The following is a 20,713-nucleotide window of genomic DNA, read 5'->3' on the forward strand; positions in this document are numbered from 1 at the left end:
GCCTTGTTGTTATCAGCAGTAAGAGAAAAGGAGGCGGTGCCTGTGGATGCAAAGCCTATTGGCCCTGCTGAAGGAAGGAAAATTCAGTAATTCCTTTTAGCATTTATGGATTCCAAGCAGTTTACTGATTAATGGATTAATGCAGGGATGGCCGTTTTCTCTCTCTTCTCTGAATAGTGGTCCAGGGGCAAAAGCTGTATTTGCTGCAGAACTTGACCCTCCTCACCGTGGAGCCTTGCCATTACAAAGATACAGGATTTCTCTCAAAAGTTATTCAAAACTGCAAAAGTAGTTCAGTGCCATGTAGCAACCGTGAAGCTGGAAAAGGGCTTCACGGCTATGAAACACTTAATGTAATAAACCTTAATCTTGCCCCCTTCCTTTCTTAACAGCCCCAAACACTTTTGCTTTTCCTCGTATGTAGGAGATACTGCAACCCCAGCAATTGTTTTTGTCATCCTGGGGTTGTTTTTTTTTTATAAATCTTTTCCAGCACTAGGATACCCTTTCTAAGATGCGACAAGAAAACGAGTGAGGAACAGAAGCAAATCTGCAAAAAATAATAACATAATACAGTAATAATAAAAATAGTAACGAGATGGGAAATCTTCCTCTCCCACCAGACTGGTTTGTTTAAAAAAGTAAAAGCTTGAACTAATTTTTTGCTTAATAGGCTTTGAAATCACCTACTTATTTGCATATTGGCACAGAATACAAATTTGGCTGCCTTAGCAACGGTACCACCAACTCTCTCTTTCCCAGCCAATCAAAAGGAGACAACCAGCATTGTTGGCACTGGGCTGTGGAAGCCAAGGGCTGCATGCCTGCCCTTTCTCCAGCATTGAGTTTAGCAGGGAGAAGGCTTATTCCTGTACATCTTGGAAGGATCCATAGGTGCAGGTGCCAAAGCTGAATCCATTTCTCTCCTTCACTTTTGAGAGGCTGGTGGATGAGATCAGGTTTGCTGTTTCTTCAGACAAGAAGGCAGGTTTTACTTCCAACTACATGCCTTGAGATCACAAACCTTGCTGTGTTTATTGGCAAGCTTTCGAGGTATTGCTTTTGCCACAGACACGTCAATCTGCACTCATTGGAGCACAATATCATTCCTTATTCACAAGATCATTAAAACCATTCATGCCAAGACTGGTCAGATCAGCTCTCACTCACACAGGTTTTTTTTTGTTTCGGTTTTTTTGCCAGACAGGACAACAAAACAATAGGATGTTGCATACTTAGCTGGCAGTCACTAAAGCTGGGTGTGTGGGTGTTGTGTGGTGAGGTTCTGCTTTCACAAAATGCTACTTACCTCCTTAGATCAGATAAGCAGCATTGGCTCCAAGCCAATTTGGTACATGAGGTGGTAAATCTAAAAGGCACCTACCCTCTTACCATTTAACACAGGGCTTAATCCACCAGGAAGTTCTTCTGCATAAGCAGAAGGAGTGTCTGCACCCACCATTCAGGCTGGATGCTGAGGGCCAGCTCCGAGGGCCTTCTGGCGGTTCCCTCACTGCGAGAAGTGAGGTTACAGGAGGCCCGTCTTAGAGGGATCAGCCGCCCTGGCGCAGCGATCCCTCGGCCCCCAGCCTGCCGCTTCTCCGCCCGCCTCCCTCCTGCGCTGGCCGCCCCTCGGGAGGGGGGTGGGCGAGCGGGGGGTGAGGGGCATGGCGTTGGAGCGGGCGCTCGCGCGCCGGTGGGCAGAGGATGAGGGGCGGGCGGACGTGCGCTCGCGCACCGGTGGGGGGCGGGCTACAAGCTGGCGGGCGGGCGGGCTGCAAGCCGCCCGCCCTCGCCTCCCAGAGCCCCAGCTGGAGTGCTGGAAGGTCGCCCCGCGCCGCTTCAGCGCTCCAGCTGGGCTCCGGGAGGCGAGGGCGGGCGGCTTACAGCCCGCCCGCCTGCCCGTGGGGGCGGGGGCGGTTGGGGAGGGGGAGCCCGGTATGCCAGTGGGCTCGCGGGGGCGCCCCTGGGGTGCCCGGCGCCCTGGTGCGCCGCGCCACCGGCCTCTATGGATGAGACAGCTCTGGTTACAGGGAACCAGGCAAAGGGACTTCTCGGTAGTGGCGCCCGCCCTGTGGAACACCCTCCCATCAGATGTCAAGGAAATAATCAACTCTCTGACTTTTAGAAGACATCTGAAGGCAGCCCTGTTTAGGGAAGTTTTTAATTTGATGTTTTATCATGTTTTAATATTGTGTTGGGAGCCGCCCAGAGTGGCTGGGGAAACCCAGCCAGATGGGCGGGGTAGAAATAACAAATTGTTGTTATTATTGTTAAGCTGCAGTAAAATGAACTATTGCACTATTGCACAGATCTTTCTGCATTGCAGGGGGTTGACTAGATGACCCTTGGGGTCCCTTCCAGCTCTATGATTCTATGACAATTTCGATGGGACTTGAGCAGAACTGCCTGATGGACCATGCCCTGTGTTTATTTACATGGATGTGTTTGTGGAGAGGGGTAAGGTGTTGGCCTTTTCTCACCTAATTTTCCAAAAATGGATCAGGCTGCCTCATCTCTGATGAGACTCATTTCCTTCTTCCTTATTGTCTACATGCAATAAAAGTCTGATGGGGCTTCCCTCTCCCTCTCTCTCTCTTTTTATTTAAAGGAAACAGTGGGTTAATTGTCTACAACCCAAGCTAAGCAGCCAGGTTTTAAGTTTCACTGAGACCTTGAGAATAATCTTCTTAGCATGTCAGCTCCAGACAGCTCCGTGAACCAGGCGACTCCATGGGTGATGAAAGAGAGAGTCTAATTGCACTAGTATAAGCCAAGAGAACACATGGGAGGGGAGAGAGGGAGGGAGGGGGAGAAAAGGGGAGAAAGCCGCGAAGAAGAAGAAGAAGAGCGACAATCTTTCCTGAACACCCTCATCAAAACACTCCATTCCAGAAATGGTGACCCCATAATTCCTTGCAGGGACTGGGGGGAAAAAGCAAGACAATGAACTCAATAAGGATTTGTTGTCCAGGTATTGATGGCTAGGAGGTAACTCCTTAGAGATCAGAGACATCAGGGCAGTGATTCTTCGTCAGAGACAAAAAAAATCCCATGTATCATGGCTGTGCCTGGCCTGATGAAACACCTTAAAGGAAGCAGGAGGGAAGCCCTAGAGGGAAAGGTACCACTGTGTGAGAGAGGAGTAGGGGAACATGGTTGTTTATGTTTAATGAAGACACCTCCCCCTAAGTAATGTTGGTTGTTGCCACAGCCTCTCTCTCAGTGACCATGACGGTTTGCCTTTATAGACTGCTTACTAGTAAAAGACCTCAAAGCAGTTCACAATATACTGTAGAGTGAAAAAAAGGCATTTGAAAATATATAAACACAATAAGTACAATAAAAACGATCTCAAATTATTTATATAATAACAGAACAAACGCACAAACAACATCCACATAGAGAAACAGTTATCACTATAAACAAAACAAGAGAGCATTACAAAGCAGCATAATGCAACACACGTTTATTCACCCAAGCACTCAGTCAACCTCACTCACAACCATTGCAATCACTCACTACCTCAAATGTTCTGTCTACCCACCACTCGGACACAAAACCACTCACACTCAATGTTACAACCCAAAAAGGATCGCTGCCAAGCATACACAGGCAAGAGACTCTAGCCATCTCTGGAGCATTAATACAGTCATGCCTAACACCCAATGGACAATCTAATTCTCCTCTCTCACCTGAGAGGAGCCCAGTTCTAAACCAGAGCATGCTCTCCCCTGTGGAGTCTAAAACTATTTTCATTCACTCGTGATGGGAGAGTTTGCATCTCAGGGATAGTATGGGAGGGATCTGTTGTTCAGGCACAACAACTTACGAGGCATCAGTGCGAACAATGGGCAGTTTATTGAAGCTTGTTGCACACAGCACAGCAGGGATGTGTTACAAACGGAAGTCCATAAAGCATCTGTCCACATGGTTCGTTTCCCCCGCAACCAAATCAGTCAATAGGTTAGCAAACAAGGCAACTAAGTTCGCAGTGAATTGCTGGCAGTAGCCCACAACTCTCCCAGTATGCTGACATTTCATTCCAGCGGTAGGCCAGGTATCCTGCACAGGATAAACTCTGAAACAAAATAGTGAACTTGCATTTTAATGGTATTATCAATGCGCCCAGCACAGAGGATTCACAGGACTCCCCACCCCCAAATACTTGCTGAACACTGACATCGTCGCCAATGTGGACATCTTTGGGTCCGTTCCAACTCTATGATTCTATGATTCCATTCTCAAATCAGAACAAGACCTTGTCTGTACATATCTGAAAACTTGCAGCTTTCCCATGGAATCTGAAGGGCATCATTGTGATCTGGAACAGTCTTGGCATTCTGGGAAGTTGTATCAACTCACTGGATAGTTTAAACCTTGGACAGGTGGATTCCCAGGTTTTGTGCCCGTAATAGAACTTATTCCACCCACCCCACACTACTTCTTGGGCCAGGGCACAAAATAGAAGGAAACTGGGCCAACCCAGGCTTATCACTACAGCATGTGCAACAGAAATACAATTTATAAGGTGGACTTATATGCCTATTTCTTACGTAGCAGCCCATGTACAAAAGGGCTCTTTTTCCTTATGGATACAGTGAGCCAGTAGGATTTTGTCTTGGACACATCCCTGAATGGTACGTATGAAAATTTAATCCAGTTAACACCTCTGCTGTTTGTCCTTGAACTATGATCTTATTTACAAGAGATAATGGGAACAGTCCATGTATGTAGGCATAGTTGCATCATATATGCCCAACCGGTACATAACCATAGGAAGCTGATGGAGTGCCAGTGGGAACGCCTGCTTTGGGCTAAGTAGTGAAGTCCACTACCCAGCTGGGCCTTTCTTCACTGGGATGGAGGATATTCTCTTGTTGTCGCTGCTACTGCCACATTGGTCCAGGAAATAGGCGAAGCTCCTCAATCTCTGCCACGTCTTAATAGCCTGAGTGCCATTTAGCAATGGGCAATGGGACTCCCGTGCCTCAGGAGAGGTGGTCTTTCACTCCCAAGTTCTGGGTAATAATCTTCTAGATCCTATAAAAGGATAGGATGTGACTTCAGCAGACATGAATATTTCCAGGAAGACAGCCACAGAGCCAAGAGTCTCTGGGGTATTACACAGAACCTCAATGCTTGGGAGGCAGCAGGAAGAGCTATCAGCTCAGTAGTATGTATCAAATATTTGACCTACAAGAGTCTTTTAGGCCTAATAATTTCATATCTGCTGTGTCTTTTGTAACCTGCTTGTACACTGTCTAGAGACTACAGTGTTAAACCAATATATAAATTGTTGCTGCCTGGGGAACACTGGGTCTCTCTGTTGTGTTTGGTAAATTTCTGCATGAGTGCCTATCTGATGTATGAAACTTGCCACAAACGTGGTGACAGCCGTGGGCTTAGATCAAAGGGGACTGGACAAAATTCACGGTGGACAGGTCTGCCAGTGGCTATTAGTCATGATGGCTAAACTTCAGCCACTCCACTGAATACCATGCTGAGGGACAAGCGGGGGGGGGGATGCGGGGGGAGGGGACATTTGTGTCTGCTCCCACTATGATGTCCATTGTTCCACCAAGGCACTCTCAGCATCTTAAAGTATTATTTAATTCTTCAGGTAACTGAGTCGTTTTGCTGTTTTTTCAGCCCTCAGTTACAGCACTGGAGCTCTGGCTGCTTTGTTTTCTTTCATGTCTATCAGTGGGCGACTTCCACTTGCCCTGTGCCTAGAAAGCATGTGTCTGAGAAGTTTCCCGCTTGTCCTGTGCTTTTTCTAGACACAGGTCCAGGTGGTTTTGCCTTTGCCCTGCATCTTGCTTCTTCCCATTTTGAAATGTGACAACCGTTGCCACTGTTATGATCTGAAGGCAGAGATCTCAGTAGCACTCTGCCCCTATTGCCCTGCCAGAGGTACCACTGCTGGCTGAATGAAGGATGCAAATTTGCCCAAAGGGCTGGCACTCTCTCCTAGCCCTGCTGCTGCCACCTGGATGGCTAAATCGGGCATTTGCTGGGGACTCAAGAAGACCAGCACGGGGCCCACTACCCTAAAACAGCTTTCGTGCCCACTTTGGACAGAGTTCTCAGGAAGACTGGATGCAACTTAAGTGGGTTCTCAGTTTGCAAGTCTCCCCTCTTCCATGATGGGGCGGAGGGCACGGAAGCTGCCGTACCCAAGAACCCCCACTCCCCAAACACCTTCTCACTCCCAAAGCCATTCTTCCTCCTCCCCAAACTGTAAACACCCACAGCTATTGCAGCACCACTCTCCAGAGATGTTCGTGAACCTGATGGTAAACAGAGACTCCTTATTCAGATGTTCAAAGTATCCTTCATAGGATGACAACTCCCCTCATCATCACCTCATCAGGTCATGTGTGGATGCAGCTAATTGGAAGCAAATGTTTGATTCCTGTAGTGCTAGCGGGGCGGGGGGGGGGGCGGGCGGGGGGGAATGTGCCACCTGCAGTCTGACAATTTCTTGGTGGAAGCTGCAGCTGAACCACGGGTGGCTTTGGCCACATGTTACCTGCACATGGATGTATCCCAAGGGATACTCAGTGCACATCATGTGGAAATAGCAACAGCTGTAAATAAAGAGCTGTGGCTGAGCAAGTAGGTGAGCTGCTTACCTCTGTATGTGCACATTCATATTGAGCCTTTATTTCCAGGCCTATTAAACACTGGAGTCTTTGCTCCTTAAATTTCCAAGCATGCAAAGAGATCCAAGATGCGGTTTGCGTTTGATGCCAGAAAGGCATGAATGTCTCCATAAAGCACTGATAGTGCAATAGCAATTATGGGGTTTTAAAAAACTGCAGGTGGAGGGGGGCAGCTCCCACCAATGATGAAAGGGTGCCTGTTCCCTAAACACAATCTGTTATCTTCCCCTCCCTCTAAGCGATCCAGCTAATATCTCGAACAGGACATTGTAACCTACGAGTAAACATCCTTGATTCGAACAATTGTTTCCATCTGTATTTTTCATGTTTCTGGACTTTAATTTGCTAACAACGTTATGTCTAACCTGGATATGGCGGGGGGGGCAGGGAAGAAATGTAAAAGAACAGCAACAACAACGATCCAGTGCGGTGTAGTGGTTAAGAGCGGTAGACTCGTAATCTGGGGAACCGGGTTCGATTCCTCGCTTCTCCACATGCAGCTGCTGGGTGACCTTGGGCTAGTCACACTTCTCTGAAGTCTCTCAGCCCCACTCACCTCACAGAGTGTTTGTTGTGGGGGAGGAAGGGGAAGGAGAATGTTAGCCGCTTTGAGACTCCTTCGGGTAGTGAAAAGCGGGATATCAAATCCAAACTCTTCTTCTTCTTCTTCTTCATTATTATATTGCACTCATTACTGCTTATTAGTAGCAAAAATAAATCATTTAGTCCTCATCCTGAATTGAAAGGGAGTCTAAGCGTGTTGTAAGCATATTCCTGCTTACTCACAGTCGCCCCTGAACAGCTTTATCTCCACCCTCCCCCGCCTCTATTGCTTCCCCCCCCATTGTGAATATGTAGATTGTAAGCTTCTTGGGGCAGGTATCTTGTAATCTTTCCCCATGTTATTGTGTGCCATGTACATGGATGGCACAGAAGAAACACCACAACTCCTAAACTACCGTACTTTCCGTGTATAAGACTATGTTGTTGTTTTTTACTCTAAAATAAGGTTCAAAGTTGGGGCTCGTCTTATACTTGGATAGTATCTCCCCCCATTTTCTTAAATCGGAGTCCCACAATATAGGGGGCATCTTATAGACGAAAAATATGGTAAATTAAAACAGCCTAGTTGTGTGTTTGAGCAAGTACTCGCACAATCGCCACACACTTATTTTACACTATCTTCAGATCTTTGGATTTGAGAGGTATTGTCTTACATGCACTATGCTGCTTTACCCCTAGATGTGCTCATTTTGAACCCTTGATAGGCCCCCAAGAGAAATTTCACTAATGCTGTGTAATCCTGACTTGTCTCAAACAGCCCCCCCAGCCCCGCCCTGCCACCTTACCCCTGGGCCTCCCACATATCTCTGTGGCCTCACCCTTGTCCTGACCTGGAGAGATATCCTGCTGTTTTGTAGTTCCAGCTCTGGGCCTCCTAACAGGTTGTCATACACCACTACATAATTTTCTTAATGGCCAGTTTTAACTCCTTCCAGGATTCTTGGAGCCACACAGGTGGCAGAGTGGGAAAAGTGCCATGTGAAGATTCTCAGCCCACTCTATGCTCCACAATGTCTAAGGGACAGACACTTTGGAGGCTTACAAGCAGCAGAGAGAGACATGGGGGGATTATTCACTCTCTTTCTCCAACTTGAGAATATTCCCAGGAAGGCAGGTTAAGATTGAAAGTGTGCATTCGCTAATGGAAGTCATTGACACTGAATGCTATGAGACGCTAACATAAATGAGTTCTTGTTCCGCTGTTAAAATTCAGTTTGTGTTTAGAAGGTTAGTATTTTTGAACAAGGAATATGCTTTGAATTTAGGAAAGGGTTGAGAGTGCAGAAATATTTGCTCTGACCACTGATACATCCCGCAGCCAGGATGGCCAATCATCAGAGATGTTAGGATGAGGTTGTCCACAAAGGTAAAGGTGGATGGTTAAGTCCAGTCAAAGGGGACTATGGGGTTGCGGCGCTCATCTCGCTTTCAGGCCAAGGGAGCCAGCATTTGTCCACAGAAAGCTTTCTGGGTCATGTGGCCAGCATGACCTAAACCGCTTCTGGCGCAACGGGACACCATGACGGAAACCAGAGCGCATGGAAATGCAGTTTACCTTCCTGCTCCAGCAGTACCTATTTATCTACTTGCACTGGCGTGCTTTTTGAACTGCTAGGTTGGCAGGAGCTGGGACAGAGCAACAGGAGCTCAGTCCGTCACAGGGATTTGACCGCTGACCTTCCAAGCGGCAAGCCCAAGAGTCTCTGTGTTTTAGACCACAGCGCCACCCACGTCCCTGGTCGTCCACAACATCTAGAGGGCAACACATTGGCTACCCATGGTATTACCATGTGGTTTCTAATCTCTTGCCCCCAGTGTTCCACACATTACAAAACTCTGCAGTTGCCCCAATTGGTTCTAACCACAAAACGACCTTGGAAACTCTATTCACATGCCTCCACTAACTATATTTTTTTTCACAGATTATCCATGACTGATATTTACCTCCGACTCAAGACGTTACCAAGCACTCAGTCTATCTGATCCACCATTAACAATATAGTGATGGGGGCTTACACACATTGGGCTCCTCATCCAATCCATGTGGCTGCCTCACAATCTTTATTAAGCATCTCCCACGTGTTTAAATTCATTCACATGAAATAGACATAGTTTCAAGGTGGAGAGGCGAAAGGGGGTGACCAGGCCCCTTCTGGACAAACCTTTGGAGAATAACAGTTGAACTAAACTAATCCCACAAGAATATAAATCCACATTCCGGCTAGGCGAGATCCAATTAAAACAATCTAGTTTAATTAAGCAGGATAGGATTGCAGGGCAGACGACAGTTTCCCCAGGAACTACTCATTAGCAGAGGGGTTTCTGATGGTTAAACAAATGATGTTTTCAAGAAGCGAAAGCAAGCTCTACTAAGAGTCCCATTTATAAGCTCCACACCCTGCACCTATATGGATGAGGCCTGGAGCAAACTAATGAGAACCATACTTCAAGGTCCTACTGCACATTTAGGCATTATTTTGTTCCTATGGTCTTCAAGGAAGGAAGCTGATTTCCTAGCCCGTTGGTGCCCCCAATCATTTAGCTCCTAAGCTACATTATAAGGAGCGTAAGTCCAAGAGCTGCCAAGGTCCAGAGTGGGTAACCAGCTGGCACTCTGGGAAGCACAGAGGCAGAGTCTTAAGACTTCCTGCCGCTATTTACCAGCTGCACTGGCTCCCGGTGGAATTCAGGGCCAGGTTTAAGGTGCTGGTTTTGACCTTTAAAACCCTATGCTGCCTAGGAGCCTCGTACCTACGGGACTGCCTCTCCTGGTATGCCCCGCGGAGGACCTTAAGGTCCACAAATAACAACACTTTGGAGGTCCCAAGCCGCAAGGTGGTTAGAATGGTCTCAACTAGGGCCAGGGCCTTTTCAGTACTGGCCCCGACTTGGTGGAACTCTCTGTCACAAGAGACCAGGGCTCTGTGGGATTTGACATCTTTCTGCAAGGCCTGCAAGACAGAGCTGTTCCGCCTAGCCTTTGCGTTGGACTCAGTCTGACCCTTATGTTTCCCTCCCCTTATGGTTTTGATTTATGAGCTACTACTAAACGAGGCTGCATTTTAAATTGTATTTTAACACGTAATTTAATTGTTTTTTTCTTTCTTTTACGTTTCATGGTAATTTTATTGGTGTTAGCCACCCTGAGCCCGGTTCTGGCTGGGGAGGGCGGGGTATAAATTTATTATTATTATTATTATTATTATTATTATTATTATTATTATTATTATTATTATAAATTTGCATACCACTTTATACATGTAGATCACAGGGCGGTTCACAACATAAAATCACAATATAGAAAACACAAAATACACAATAAAAACAAAACCAAAGACAACCCAATAATCCCCTCCAATAATGCATGAGTAGACATACATAAGATTATTAGTATTATTATTATTATTATTATTATTATTATTATTATTATTATTATTAAATTTCACAAAATCCAGCAACATCATCTCAATACATGACTTAAAATATGCATGCTTTCAAACAGCCTACCATGCCCACCCTGCAGTGCAATCTGGTACAAAGTAAGTCAAAATGTTTATCTTAAGGATGGAACTAGATCAAGTGGTTTGAAAGAGGGATAACTGCTTCTGCAGCAAATACACACATCCCGTTTTTAGCTCTGGTAGGCAAACAGGTCTTGCAGGAGTTTGTATTGTTTCAAAACCCTGCAAAACCTGCTTGGCCAGAGGTAAGAGTGGGACAAAGAAGTATGTGTGCAATGACTACAGAAACAGATTCCTCTCTCTTGGACCACTTTCAGCTCTTTAAAAAAAACACTGCCCATCTCCAGCCTCAAAGCCCAATTATTATGCATTACGCATGTGAACAAAAACCTGTGTGTGAACACATATGGGGTTTTCTTTTTTTTATTGAACCAAGCAATTGGCAGCATTGAAGCAATCATAGCACAAACAGAACTGCCTGAAATTCAAGCCAAGAGATTGATTTTTCCATAGAAAATCTGCTGCCAGAGGCTTGGAAAACAGAGATGGAAATGGAATTCCTCCGGCAGGCTTTTCACTTCCCTACTTAGCCTAATGGGCTAACCCTGATGCAGATTAAGTACCGGTAATGTGAGATTTGGCCCTAGAAAATGTAGCCCAGTCATTTCACCTGGTTTACAATCAGGCTTTGAGAGACAGAGAGAGAGCGAAGCAAAGCTCTGCGATTAGATTATTAATGCTACGGAAGGCCTGAAGTGAAACATGTTCTTCAAGAACGAGCTGTGACATGCTTCTGAAATCACTCAAGGGTTTAGCTTAGCGATTATGTCATCAGCAGCAGACAGCTGCAATATGGGCTTCTCAGGGCTCAGAGCTTGCTTGTGGTGGGGAAGAGCATTGGGGGAATGTGTGCAATTAGGACCTGAAACAAATTGGGAGTGGGTGCAACAAGGAAGGACTTGTACATCTTTCTTTCTTCTCTTGCTTGATCTATTTTTTCCCACTCTCAAGGGAGGGCTGTGTATAAAACACAGGTCCCTGCATTCAGGTTAATAATAATAATAATAATAATAATAATAATAATAATTATTATTATTATTATTAAATTTTATATACCACCCTTCACCCAAAGATCATAGGACAATTTAATCTTGTTTGTACACCCAGAAAAACTGAATTCTGCAACCTGAAAAGTGAGATTAAAATTTACTGCAGTTGTGTGTCCCCCCCCCCCACAATACTATAATGTTTTGTATTTCTCATGGCTACATGGGAAATGCAGAGCACTGGTGTGTCTATTGAAACCCTGCTTAGTCTCCCCTCTAGCTTCTGAGATTCTAACATTTATATCATCACACTTATCTTCACAATCATGAGGTCTCAAAACACGAAAACAACTCCTACGCTTTTTCAAGAGGCTGAATATTAGACACCGATACCAAATATCATAGCACTTGCCAAAACAAACAACAAACGAACAAATATTGGTGCTCCATTGCAAACACCTCACAAGGGGTTTTCATTACCTTTTCAGTGACAATGGGAGCGGAGGACAGTGTGAGACTTGTGGGTGATTCCAAATGCTTCTTGTGCTTCTGTTTAGGCCTTTCCTTGTCCTTCCGACTCTGAAAAGGAAGATCAAAAGACAATGTTTTCCCCCCTTCCAGCAGCAGGTGAGAAAGGAAGCTGTAAGGGGAAGGCATCCAGCGAGGATGACAGTCTAGAGTGTATATCTCAGAAGCCATTTCCTTCCCCCACCATCCACAGCAACTGTGGCTCATCACCAAAAACATCTGCCTGGAGTAACCGCTCCTCCAGCTGCAGACAACATCTGGCATGCAGAACCATGACCAAAATCCGTATCAGGTTCAGATTAAGATTATACATATACACACATGCATATACATTATACAAGGCCCTCCAGCTATTCCCTGGGAATTCCTTCTTCTCCTGGATCAGCTTCATCAGAGGACACCTGAATTTTGCCTCTCCTTAAAAAAGAAAAGAAAAAACAAATCACTAAATCCCAAGCAAAGGTTATCTGAGATTTTTCACTGCCCAGAAAAGCTGGCCACTACATCCTGAAAACAGCTAATTAAATGGTTTTGAAAAGATTTGCTTAATTTTTGTTATGGCTTATACGTTTCTTGGGAGGAACAAGGAGGTCCTCAAACACCATCCAGTGAATCACTGGGAACCCAGCTTACTAACTGTTACTCACGCTTCTTTTTCCTGCTTCAGGGACTAGAAACTTGATTTCATTTCTTGAAATGAATAAAATAGCATTACAAAATCTGCACCCAATATCAAAACCCCTCTTTCTGCAGTGTCATTTTCATCAGTACAGAACATTCCCGGTCCCTTGGAAGAACCGCTTGTCCATATGATTCTGTACGAGGGCAGCTTCTCCCCCTAACCTTTCAAAGGCTTAGTTTGTATTCATGGGGCGCACTGCATAAATTTGCAAGCACCTGCCACCTTGGGGTTCAGGAAGAGATTGTGGGTTTTTCGCCCTTAATGTGTTAGTTCCAGCTACATCTCTCTTGCGGCTTAACCGGGGATAGCCATGCATAAGGACAAGTATCGCCATGTCAAGGTCCAGGTTCCTAGAACAGACATGATTCATTCACAACTTTTATGTAGATTGGGGGAAAGAAAATGTAGCCGAGTGATAGAGTACATCCTTTGCATGTAGGTTCACGCCCTGGCCTCTCCAGTTAAAAAAAAAGATGGGGGGGGGAGATGATGGGAAAGTCCTGTACCTAAAGCCCTGGACAGATGCTGCCACTCAGATATTACTGAGCTAGATGAGTAAATTGCTTCAGTGGCTGAACTGGGAGAGAAAAAGGAGTTGGAAAAGAATGGAAGGAAGTGGAATGGTTAGGCATCTAATCCCACATCAGAAGACTGGGTATTAGGCCGCTTGCTGTGTACATCCTGCTTTTCTTCTTACCCTGCTAAGAAGTCTTACAAGGCATCTGTTACCCAACCCACATTGTCTCTGCAGGTGTTAGCACCTGTGTCATAAACCTGTGACGCTTCTGCTGTTCTTTGCCTTGATAAACTAGCTGTGCCTGAACTCCAGCACTGTATTAAACCAATTATAACCCACCTTGACTATTTTATTTTTTAAAAAAAATCAGGTATAAAAGTCGATAATCGCTAAATAAATAAGCAATCAAGCTTTGCACAGGAATTAGGTGTGTCTCCTAATTGCAATCTATGCTAGAAGGACATAAAGCGATAGGTTGCCTTCAGAGTGTCACTGTTTTGCGGGAATGATTCAAACCCATAATGGGAAATGTAGGCCTGCGCAGTTAAAGAGGAATGGGACAGCTATAAGAGGCACTGGGGGATGCATAAAATGAGGTTGGGGCCATGGTTTGCCCACCTGTGCTACAAACAAAATCCACATGTGTTGTGAAGAACACCTTTTATTTGTAAAGCAATTTTTTTTAGCTCTTGATCAGGACTTTTTGTATGCAGCAATTCTGGAAGATCACAGAAGAGAAATGCAGGTTGCATAGCGGGTATAGAAATTCAGTTTCCTGAGAATCTCAAGTTTCATTTTTAAAATGCAGCTGTCTAGGTCTTTATGGATTTTAAGATATATATGGAAATATGTGGGAAATATTTACAGCCAGAGATAGCTGAAAAAGATTTGCAAGGCTGGAGACTGGTACATCAATGCCCTCACCCCTCCTGTTTCTAAGCAAAAGCAAAAATGAACCATGAAAATATCCTCCATTTGCATGATTTATATATGTTGCAAAAGTCAACTTTTCTTGGCACAGAATTTGGATTTCCTGACAGCAGGTCCCCAGCCCCTTCAGAGTGGAGTACACTCAGCCTGCTTGTGGCTCCAGGGACAGCCTTGACAAAGTGTGTGGCTAATGCCTGGCAAAATCTCGGTGACCAAAAGCCAGGCAGAGGCCTGAGAAGCATTCCAATGGTCAGGGAGCTCTTTCCACTCATGGCAAGTAAGCAGAATAAATTATGCAAATCAATGAATCACCAGTTGGATCACATTTCCCCAGCGCTGAAAACATCCTCAATGAATTCCAATTTGTTTCCAGGTATAATTCAAAGCACTGGTCTCATAAGAGGAGCCCCGTGGGATGATACCAATTTGCCCATGTAGTCCAGCATCTTGTTCTTGCAGCGGCCAACTAGATGCATTTGGGAAGCCGGTATTCAGAGAAATACTGCCTCTTAACAGCGCAGGTAGCCATTATCCTTTATAAACTTGTCTACGCCAGTGGTTCCCAATACTGTATTTTTCTGTGTATAAGACTAGGTTTTTTCCCTAAAAAATAATGTCCAAAATTTGGAGGCATCTTATACACGGATAGATCCCCCCCCAATTTACTTAAGTTGGAGTCCCCCAAAATAGGGGGGCGTCTTATATACGGAAAAATGTGGTAGCTAATTACTGAGGGCCCCTTATTTTTAAAAGCCAAGCCACGGACCCCCTACTTTTTGAAAATTTTGAACTCTGTGGCAGTTACCACTGCAAAGCATTTTTTAAAAAAGGAAAAACAAAATGTGGGGTAGCTTCTAATAAGCAAAGGATTTTAGGTATACTAAAAAAAAAACAGACTAGGGCTGAGCGATATCTGGTTTTCAACATTGTGATATATCAGTGGCTATACATCGCAATATTCTGATATATCACAATGTCTGAAATTGCAGATTAGGCGTGGAGATGAGGGAAGTAGCAGTCAAGGAGATCATGTGGGTTGGGTGCCTGCAGATCAGGCATAGGGATGAGGGGTGGGGCAGCTGTGGAGATCAGATGGGTGGGGGGAGGAGAGAAAGCGGAGTCACCTCCACTGCATGGTTTGAGTGGGAGGTGCATCAAACTCCTGTCAACGGCGCAGGCAGCAGTGGCAGCCAGTGAAGATGCACGTCTGCTGTGGCTGCTGCTGCTGCTGCTGCGAAAAACTGCTCCACCTCAGTGCCAGGAGAAGGCAGTATCACTGTAAGGCAAATCAGAGCAGCCACGTTATCGGCTGAGATCATCGTGGGATATCGGTGGTGCCTTGAAATCAGCTGCCCTGCTCTCCCAGTGTGGTGTAGTGGTTAAGAGTGGTAGACTCGTAATCTGGGGAACCGGGTTCGTGTCTCCGCTCCTCCACATGCAGCTGCTGGGTGACCTTGGGCTAGTCACACTTCTCTGAAGTCTCACAACCCCACTCACCTCACAGAGTGTTTGTTGTGGGGGAGAAAGGGAAAGGAGAATGTTAGCCGCTTTGAGACTCCTTCGGGTAGTGATAAAGCGGGATATCAAATCCAAACTCTTCTCTTCCTTCGCACAATATATTGCTGCATATTGCCAGGTTGAAATCATTGTCGCGGTGTGATTTCCAAACCGATTTTGGCCAATATATTGAAAAATCACACAGCACTAAAGCAGACCATAAAATTTGTGATATTACCATGCAAAAATAACAAAACAAAACAAAAGTTGGGAGAGGGGAGGCAAGGGATGGTGCTACAGTCTGCCTGGATGTGTTCCACGGACCCCCAGGGGTCCCAGGACTTCTAATTGGGAACCACTGGTCTACACCATTCAAGTTGATGGCCATCTTTACGTTTTGTGGCAGCAAACGCCATAGTTTAACTATGCACTGTGTAAAGCAGTACTTCCTTTTGTAAATCTGGAATCTTCCCCCATTTGGCTTTGGTAGACCCCACATTCTAGTATTATGAGACAGGGAGAAAAACGTCTCCCTCTCTACTATTTCCACACCTTACGTACTTTTATACACCTCTGTCATATCCTCACTTGCTCGCCTTTTTTCTTAAATAAAAAGTCCCAGATGTTGTAGCCATTTCTCATAAGTTGTTCCAGTCCTATGATTATTTAGGCTACCCCTTTCTCAACCTTTTCCAGGTCTACAATATCGTTTTTGGAGGTGAAACAATCAGAACTGAATATGGTATTTGAAGTGCAGTCACATCATATATTTGTATAATGGCATTATGATATTGGCAGTTTTATTTTCAGTCCCCTTCATCATGATCTCCAACACAGATTTCACCCTTTTCACCATTATCCCCTAGGAAATCGGTCCCTTCTAGTGGACCAAATGGCTCTTCCTCAGAGTGATTCCCTCCTTCCCAGAGAGCCTCACTCCTATTTTGTGTTCATCGCAAACAGCACTGTTTCCATTCTGCTACAATTCAGTTACAATTCAATATGGCTGTAATCTATTTAAATGGAACGGAAAAGTCAAAAACTATGCAGAAAATAATGTTGATTACTTATATAACATTTGCGGACCTAAAATACAATCATAGTGAATACCACTCATATTCACTTGCTGCTATTTCTGTTCCTGACCTCCGATGAACATGCACACTGTGGCAAATTTTTGCTCCCATTTCCATATCTGAGGGAATTATCCAACATCCATTCCCTGGCTACCATTGCCATGTTTCCAAAGGCTTCATACACCAACCCCCTGCCTCTCTCAACTTCTACATGCCATCTACCTTGCCCTTGAGGAACAAATGTTTTCCCCAAGGACCAAGAGCATATTGCATGACTTCTGCCCAGTTGACAGATAGACATGTATGATTCAGTACAATACTCTGCATACCCCACACACCCCAGCGGGCTTTCTACCTGCCTGCTCTATATTTATTGAATTAATTTACTTTAAGCTTGAGATTTGTTAGGTAAAAAAGTGGGGGGCTGGTCTGCCATGGCCTCTGCCTGATTCCAAATTCATTTATGCCTGGAGTGCCCCTCTTGTTTATATGCAGCCCCCATGTCACTAGTTTGCCTTAGATTGAATACATTGATTTACTTATTATTTAAAGTCCAGTCAGAAAGTGGTATATAAAAGTCTTAAATAATAGGTAACTACATATACATTTACTTGTAATTTAAATGAGTAACAGGACTGCACTTTTTTGGGCCCAGAAATTTATTTAAAATACAGTGGTACCCCGCTAGACGAATGCTTCGCTAGACGAAAAACTCGCTAGACGAAAGCATTCGTCTAGTGGGAGGCTGCCCCGCTAGACGAAAAAGTCTATGGGGCTGCCTCGCAAGACGAAAAAATTTCGTCTTTTTTTTTTTTTTCGTTTTGCGGAGCGCGGCTCCCATTGCCGCTCCGCAAGACGAAAACCCCGCTAGACGAAAATTTTCGCGGGACGAATTATTTTCGTCTAGCGGGGCACCACTGTAGTGATTTCCTTAAAATGAAAGCTTCAGGGTGCAATTTTACCTACAGTACATTTACCTAGGAATAAGGCTAACTGAATTCAGCGGGATTTGCTTCTTAAAAGACATACACAGGATTCCATTGTCAGTTCCTTTTCTATAAGCAGGTACAGGAATAGCAGTATCATGTGAACAAAGAAATACCAGATCAACTCCTCAAACCAAGAAATTTTGCATAAAAGAACAGAGAAAAATATTACTTTTAAAAAAATCCTTCTGTGAAAAAATTAAAACAAGCAAACTTTAGATTAGAATTTTATAAGAGGAAATTAACAAATCTAGTTTCCAGTGTTTCCAGCTGACATATATGCAGCCCAATGCTATGCATGTTAGCACAGAAAAAAGTCTCACCGAGTTCAATAGAGCTTCCAATAAAGTGTGTAGTTTTGCAGCCTTAAATCAATTTTGCAATAGTAATATAAATAAATAATGTAAGGCTTACTTGATGTATTTCCATTTTGTATGTTGATTTCCAGTTTTATAAATTGTGTCTTGTTTACAAAAAAAAGTCTCAGTTCTCACTTTAGCTTTTACGTTGTTTGCCTTAAAAAAAAAATAACTTGAGATGTCCCCCCACCCCCAAAAAGAGGACACAGCATTCTGGGTTTCAAGTCATCTGAACAGATCCAGTTCAGAAGATTCACTTTACCAGGGCTGAACTTTCATAGACTAAAAAAAAATGGTGGTGGATATTTATGAAGAACACTATAACTGTTGTGTATAAATATAGATCTTTCAGGCTGATGTGACATCATAGTGGGGATATGGGTTGGTTTTTTTTTAAAAAAAGCTTCTTTTGCAAAACTGTGCATAAATCTGCATTGCTCGTTGCTTGCCCCACACCTCTCTTCCCATCCCACATACTACCTCTGGGGCAATTTTACAATTCTGTACAAAATACCCAAAGAGCATTCAAAACGAGCTAATAATAATAATAATAATAATAATAATAATAATAATAATAATAGAAACCAATGAGAAACTCTGAATTTGCATTATCTTCCTTGTTGGCACACAAAAGCAGTCCTGCACACTGACCCTGGGATGTCAATGGCTGTGTCTTGACTCTTAACTCAAAATGCACTCAAGTCATTCTCTGATTTATGCCAACTGATTCCCCCATACCTTCTCCCTTCTGACCCTTAATACCCACCCACCCCCTTTCCCTCAGATCTCCCTCTTCCCCAGCCCCGCCACACGCACACTGACACACAACTTTTAAATGCCTTGCCCACTTTTGTCTGCCTTGCCGTCCACAGAGTTAGAAACCCCACTGTCACTGGCGAGGGGATTAAAGTCGGACTGGAGGAAGGGGGGGGGTGCGCGCTGACCTTATGGTAGATCCCCTTGAAATAAAAGGCCACCCCTACCTTCCCGACTCTCCAGACTCCTTTCCAGCAGAAAGCTCTCTGGGAATGCCTGGGTTTGTCAATCGCTTTGGGGTTGCCAAGTTCATTTCATTGCCCAAAGTTCACCAACAGTAAGAAAAGTTTCGGGCAGCTGGAGGTGGGGGGGGGGCGGGGGTGGCATTTCGGCAGGCACAGGAAAAGCCCGATAGTTAATGAGGAGGAGCGGGGAAGAGTGGAAAGGGGGGGGGTGTTGAAAAAAGAAAAGAAAGGGAGAAGGAGGAGGAAAGGAATGGGGAGGGGGAAACTCTCGCCTTGCAAGCAAGGGAAGGCGGTGCCCACGTTGCACATACTAACTTGTAGATCTCCAACGTCAGGGCGAGTGAAATAGGATCCCTTCAGATGCCAGAAAGGGCCTTGCCCACAAGATCCTCCCTAGATTCACCCCTCACCGCCCACCCCCGGCCTGGGCACTGCAGTGAGAGCAAAACAGGCAGGGAGGCGGGGGGGGAGAGAGAGAGAGAGAGAGAGAGCAGCGATAAAGTCTTGTCTGCCCCGCCTGGCAGGATACCTTCCTTATTCTGAGCAATGAAGCACACACACACGGGTCAAGGGTAAAATTCTGCCTTCTCTTCTTATCGAGCCTCAGCCTCGGAATGTGAAAGAATAGTAAGAGACGAGAGCACCTCTGAGCATGTGCATGGTTTCAGCCGGGATTCGACGTTAGAACGTTGCCCTGGAACGCCAGTAGGAATGAGATGAATGACAGTGTCTCTGGGCATGTGCAATATATATCCCTTCCCTCCTTCAATCACACATGCTGCCTGTGTTTAGAATCGGTCTGCAGACCAAGGACAGAAAACTTGCACCACACATTTAAGGAAACTTTTCCCCCTTTAGACATACAAAATAGGCTAGACCAGATACTGCTATTGAGCAGGTGGAAAGTGTCTTTCCCTTAGCGCAATTAAAAAGTGCACCCACCTCCCATGCTTCTGGAAACAGAGTGGAAGGTTTCTGGGCCAGACAAAGAGGCGAGCTCAGCCCTGAAACATGTGAAGTAATTCTGAAGAAGCTTGTCTCTGAGCATGTAAAGAACAAGGTAGCATTGAAGGAACACAACTTGGCTATCCAATTTGGAGGGCACTTCCATTGCAAATTAAGCAACTGGCAGCAAGGATGCACTTCAGTTCAAAGTACTGAATGTTGCTGATATTTACTGTGTTTTTATCCTTACTGATATGTTGGGTTTTGCTGTATTTAAGGCTTTAAAGTTCAGTATTTTATTCTGGTTGCACCCAGCCTTGGGATCGTTTTCAATGAAGGGCACTTTAGAAATACTGTATTTGGAATAAATGCATTTTGCCTTGGGCTAATCTCTTTCACAGGGTTTATCCGCAAGCACATCTTAATAACACTTCTGGCATTATAATACTTCGG

At 44.8% G+C, this 20,713-nt stretch overlaps 1 protein-coding gene across 1 annotated transcript in view; it reads right to left on the reverse strand.

The window, feature by feature from the left end:
• MLLT6 (MLLT6, PHD finger containing) overlaps positions 1-20,713 on the reverse strand; it is an 84,468-nt gene that overhangs the window by 24,112 nt on the left and 39,643 nt on the right. Inside the window, 1 exon segment of the mRNA XM_033168110.1 lies at positions 12,220-12,318. Coding sequence (XP_033024001.1) covers positions 12,220-12,318 — 99 coding nt within the window.

Source organism: Lacerta agilis, chromosome 14, assembly GCF_009819535.1.
Source record: "Lacerta agilis isolate rLacAgi1 chromosome 14, rLacAgi1.pri, whole genome shotgun sequence".
NCBI lineage: Eukaryota > Metazoa > Chordata > Lepidosauria > Squamata > Lacertidae > Lacerta > Lacerta agilis.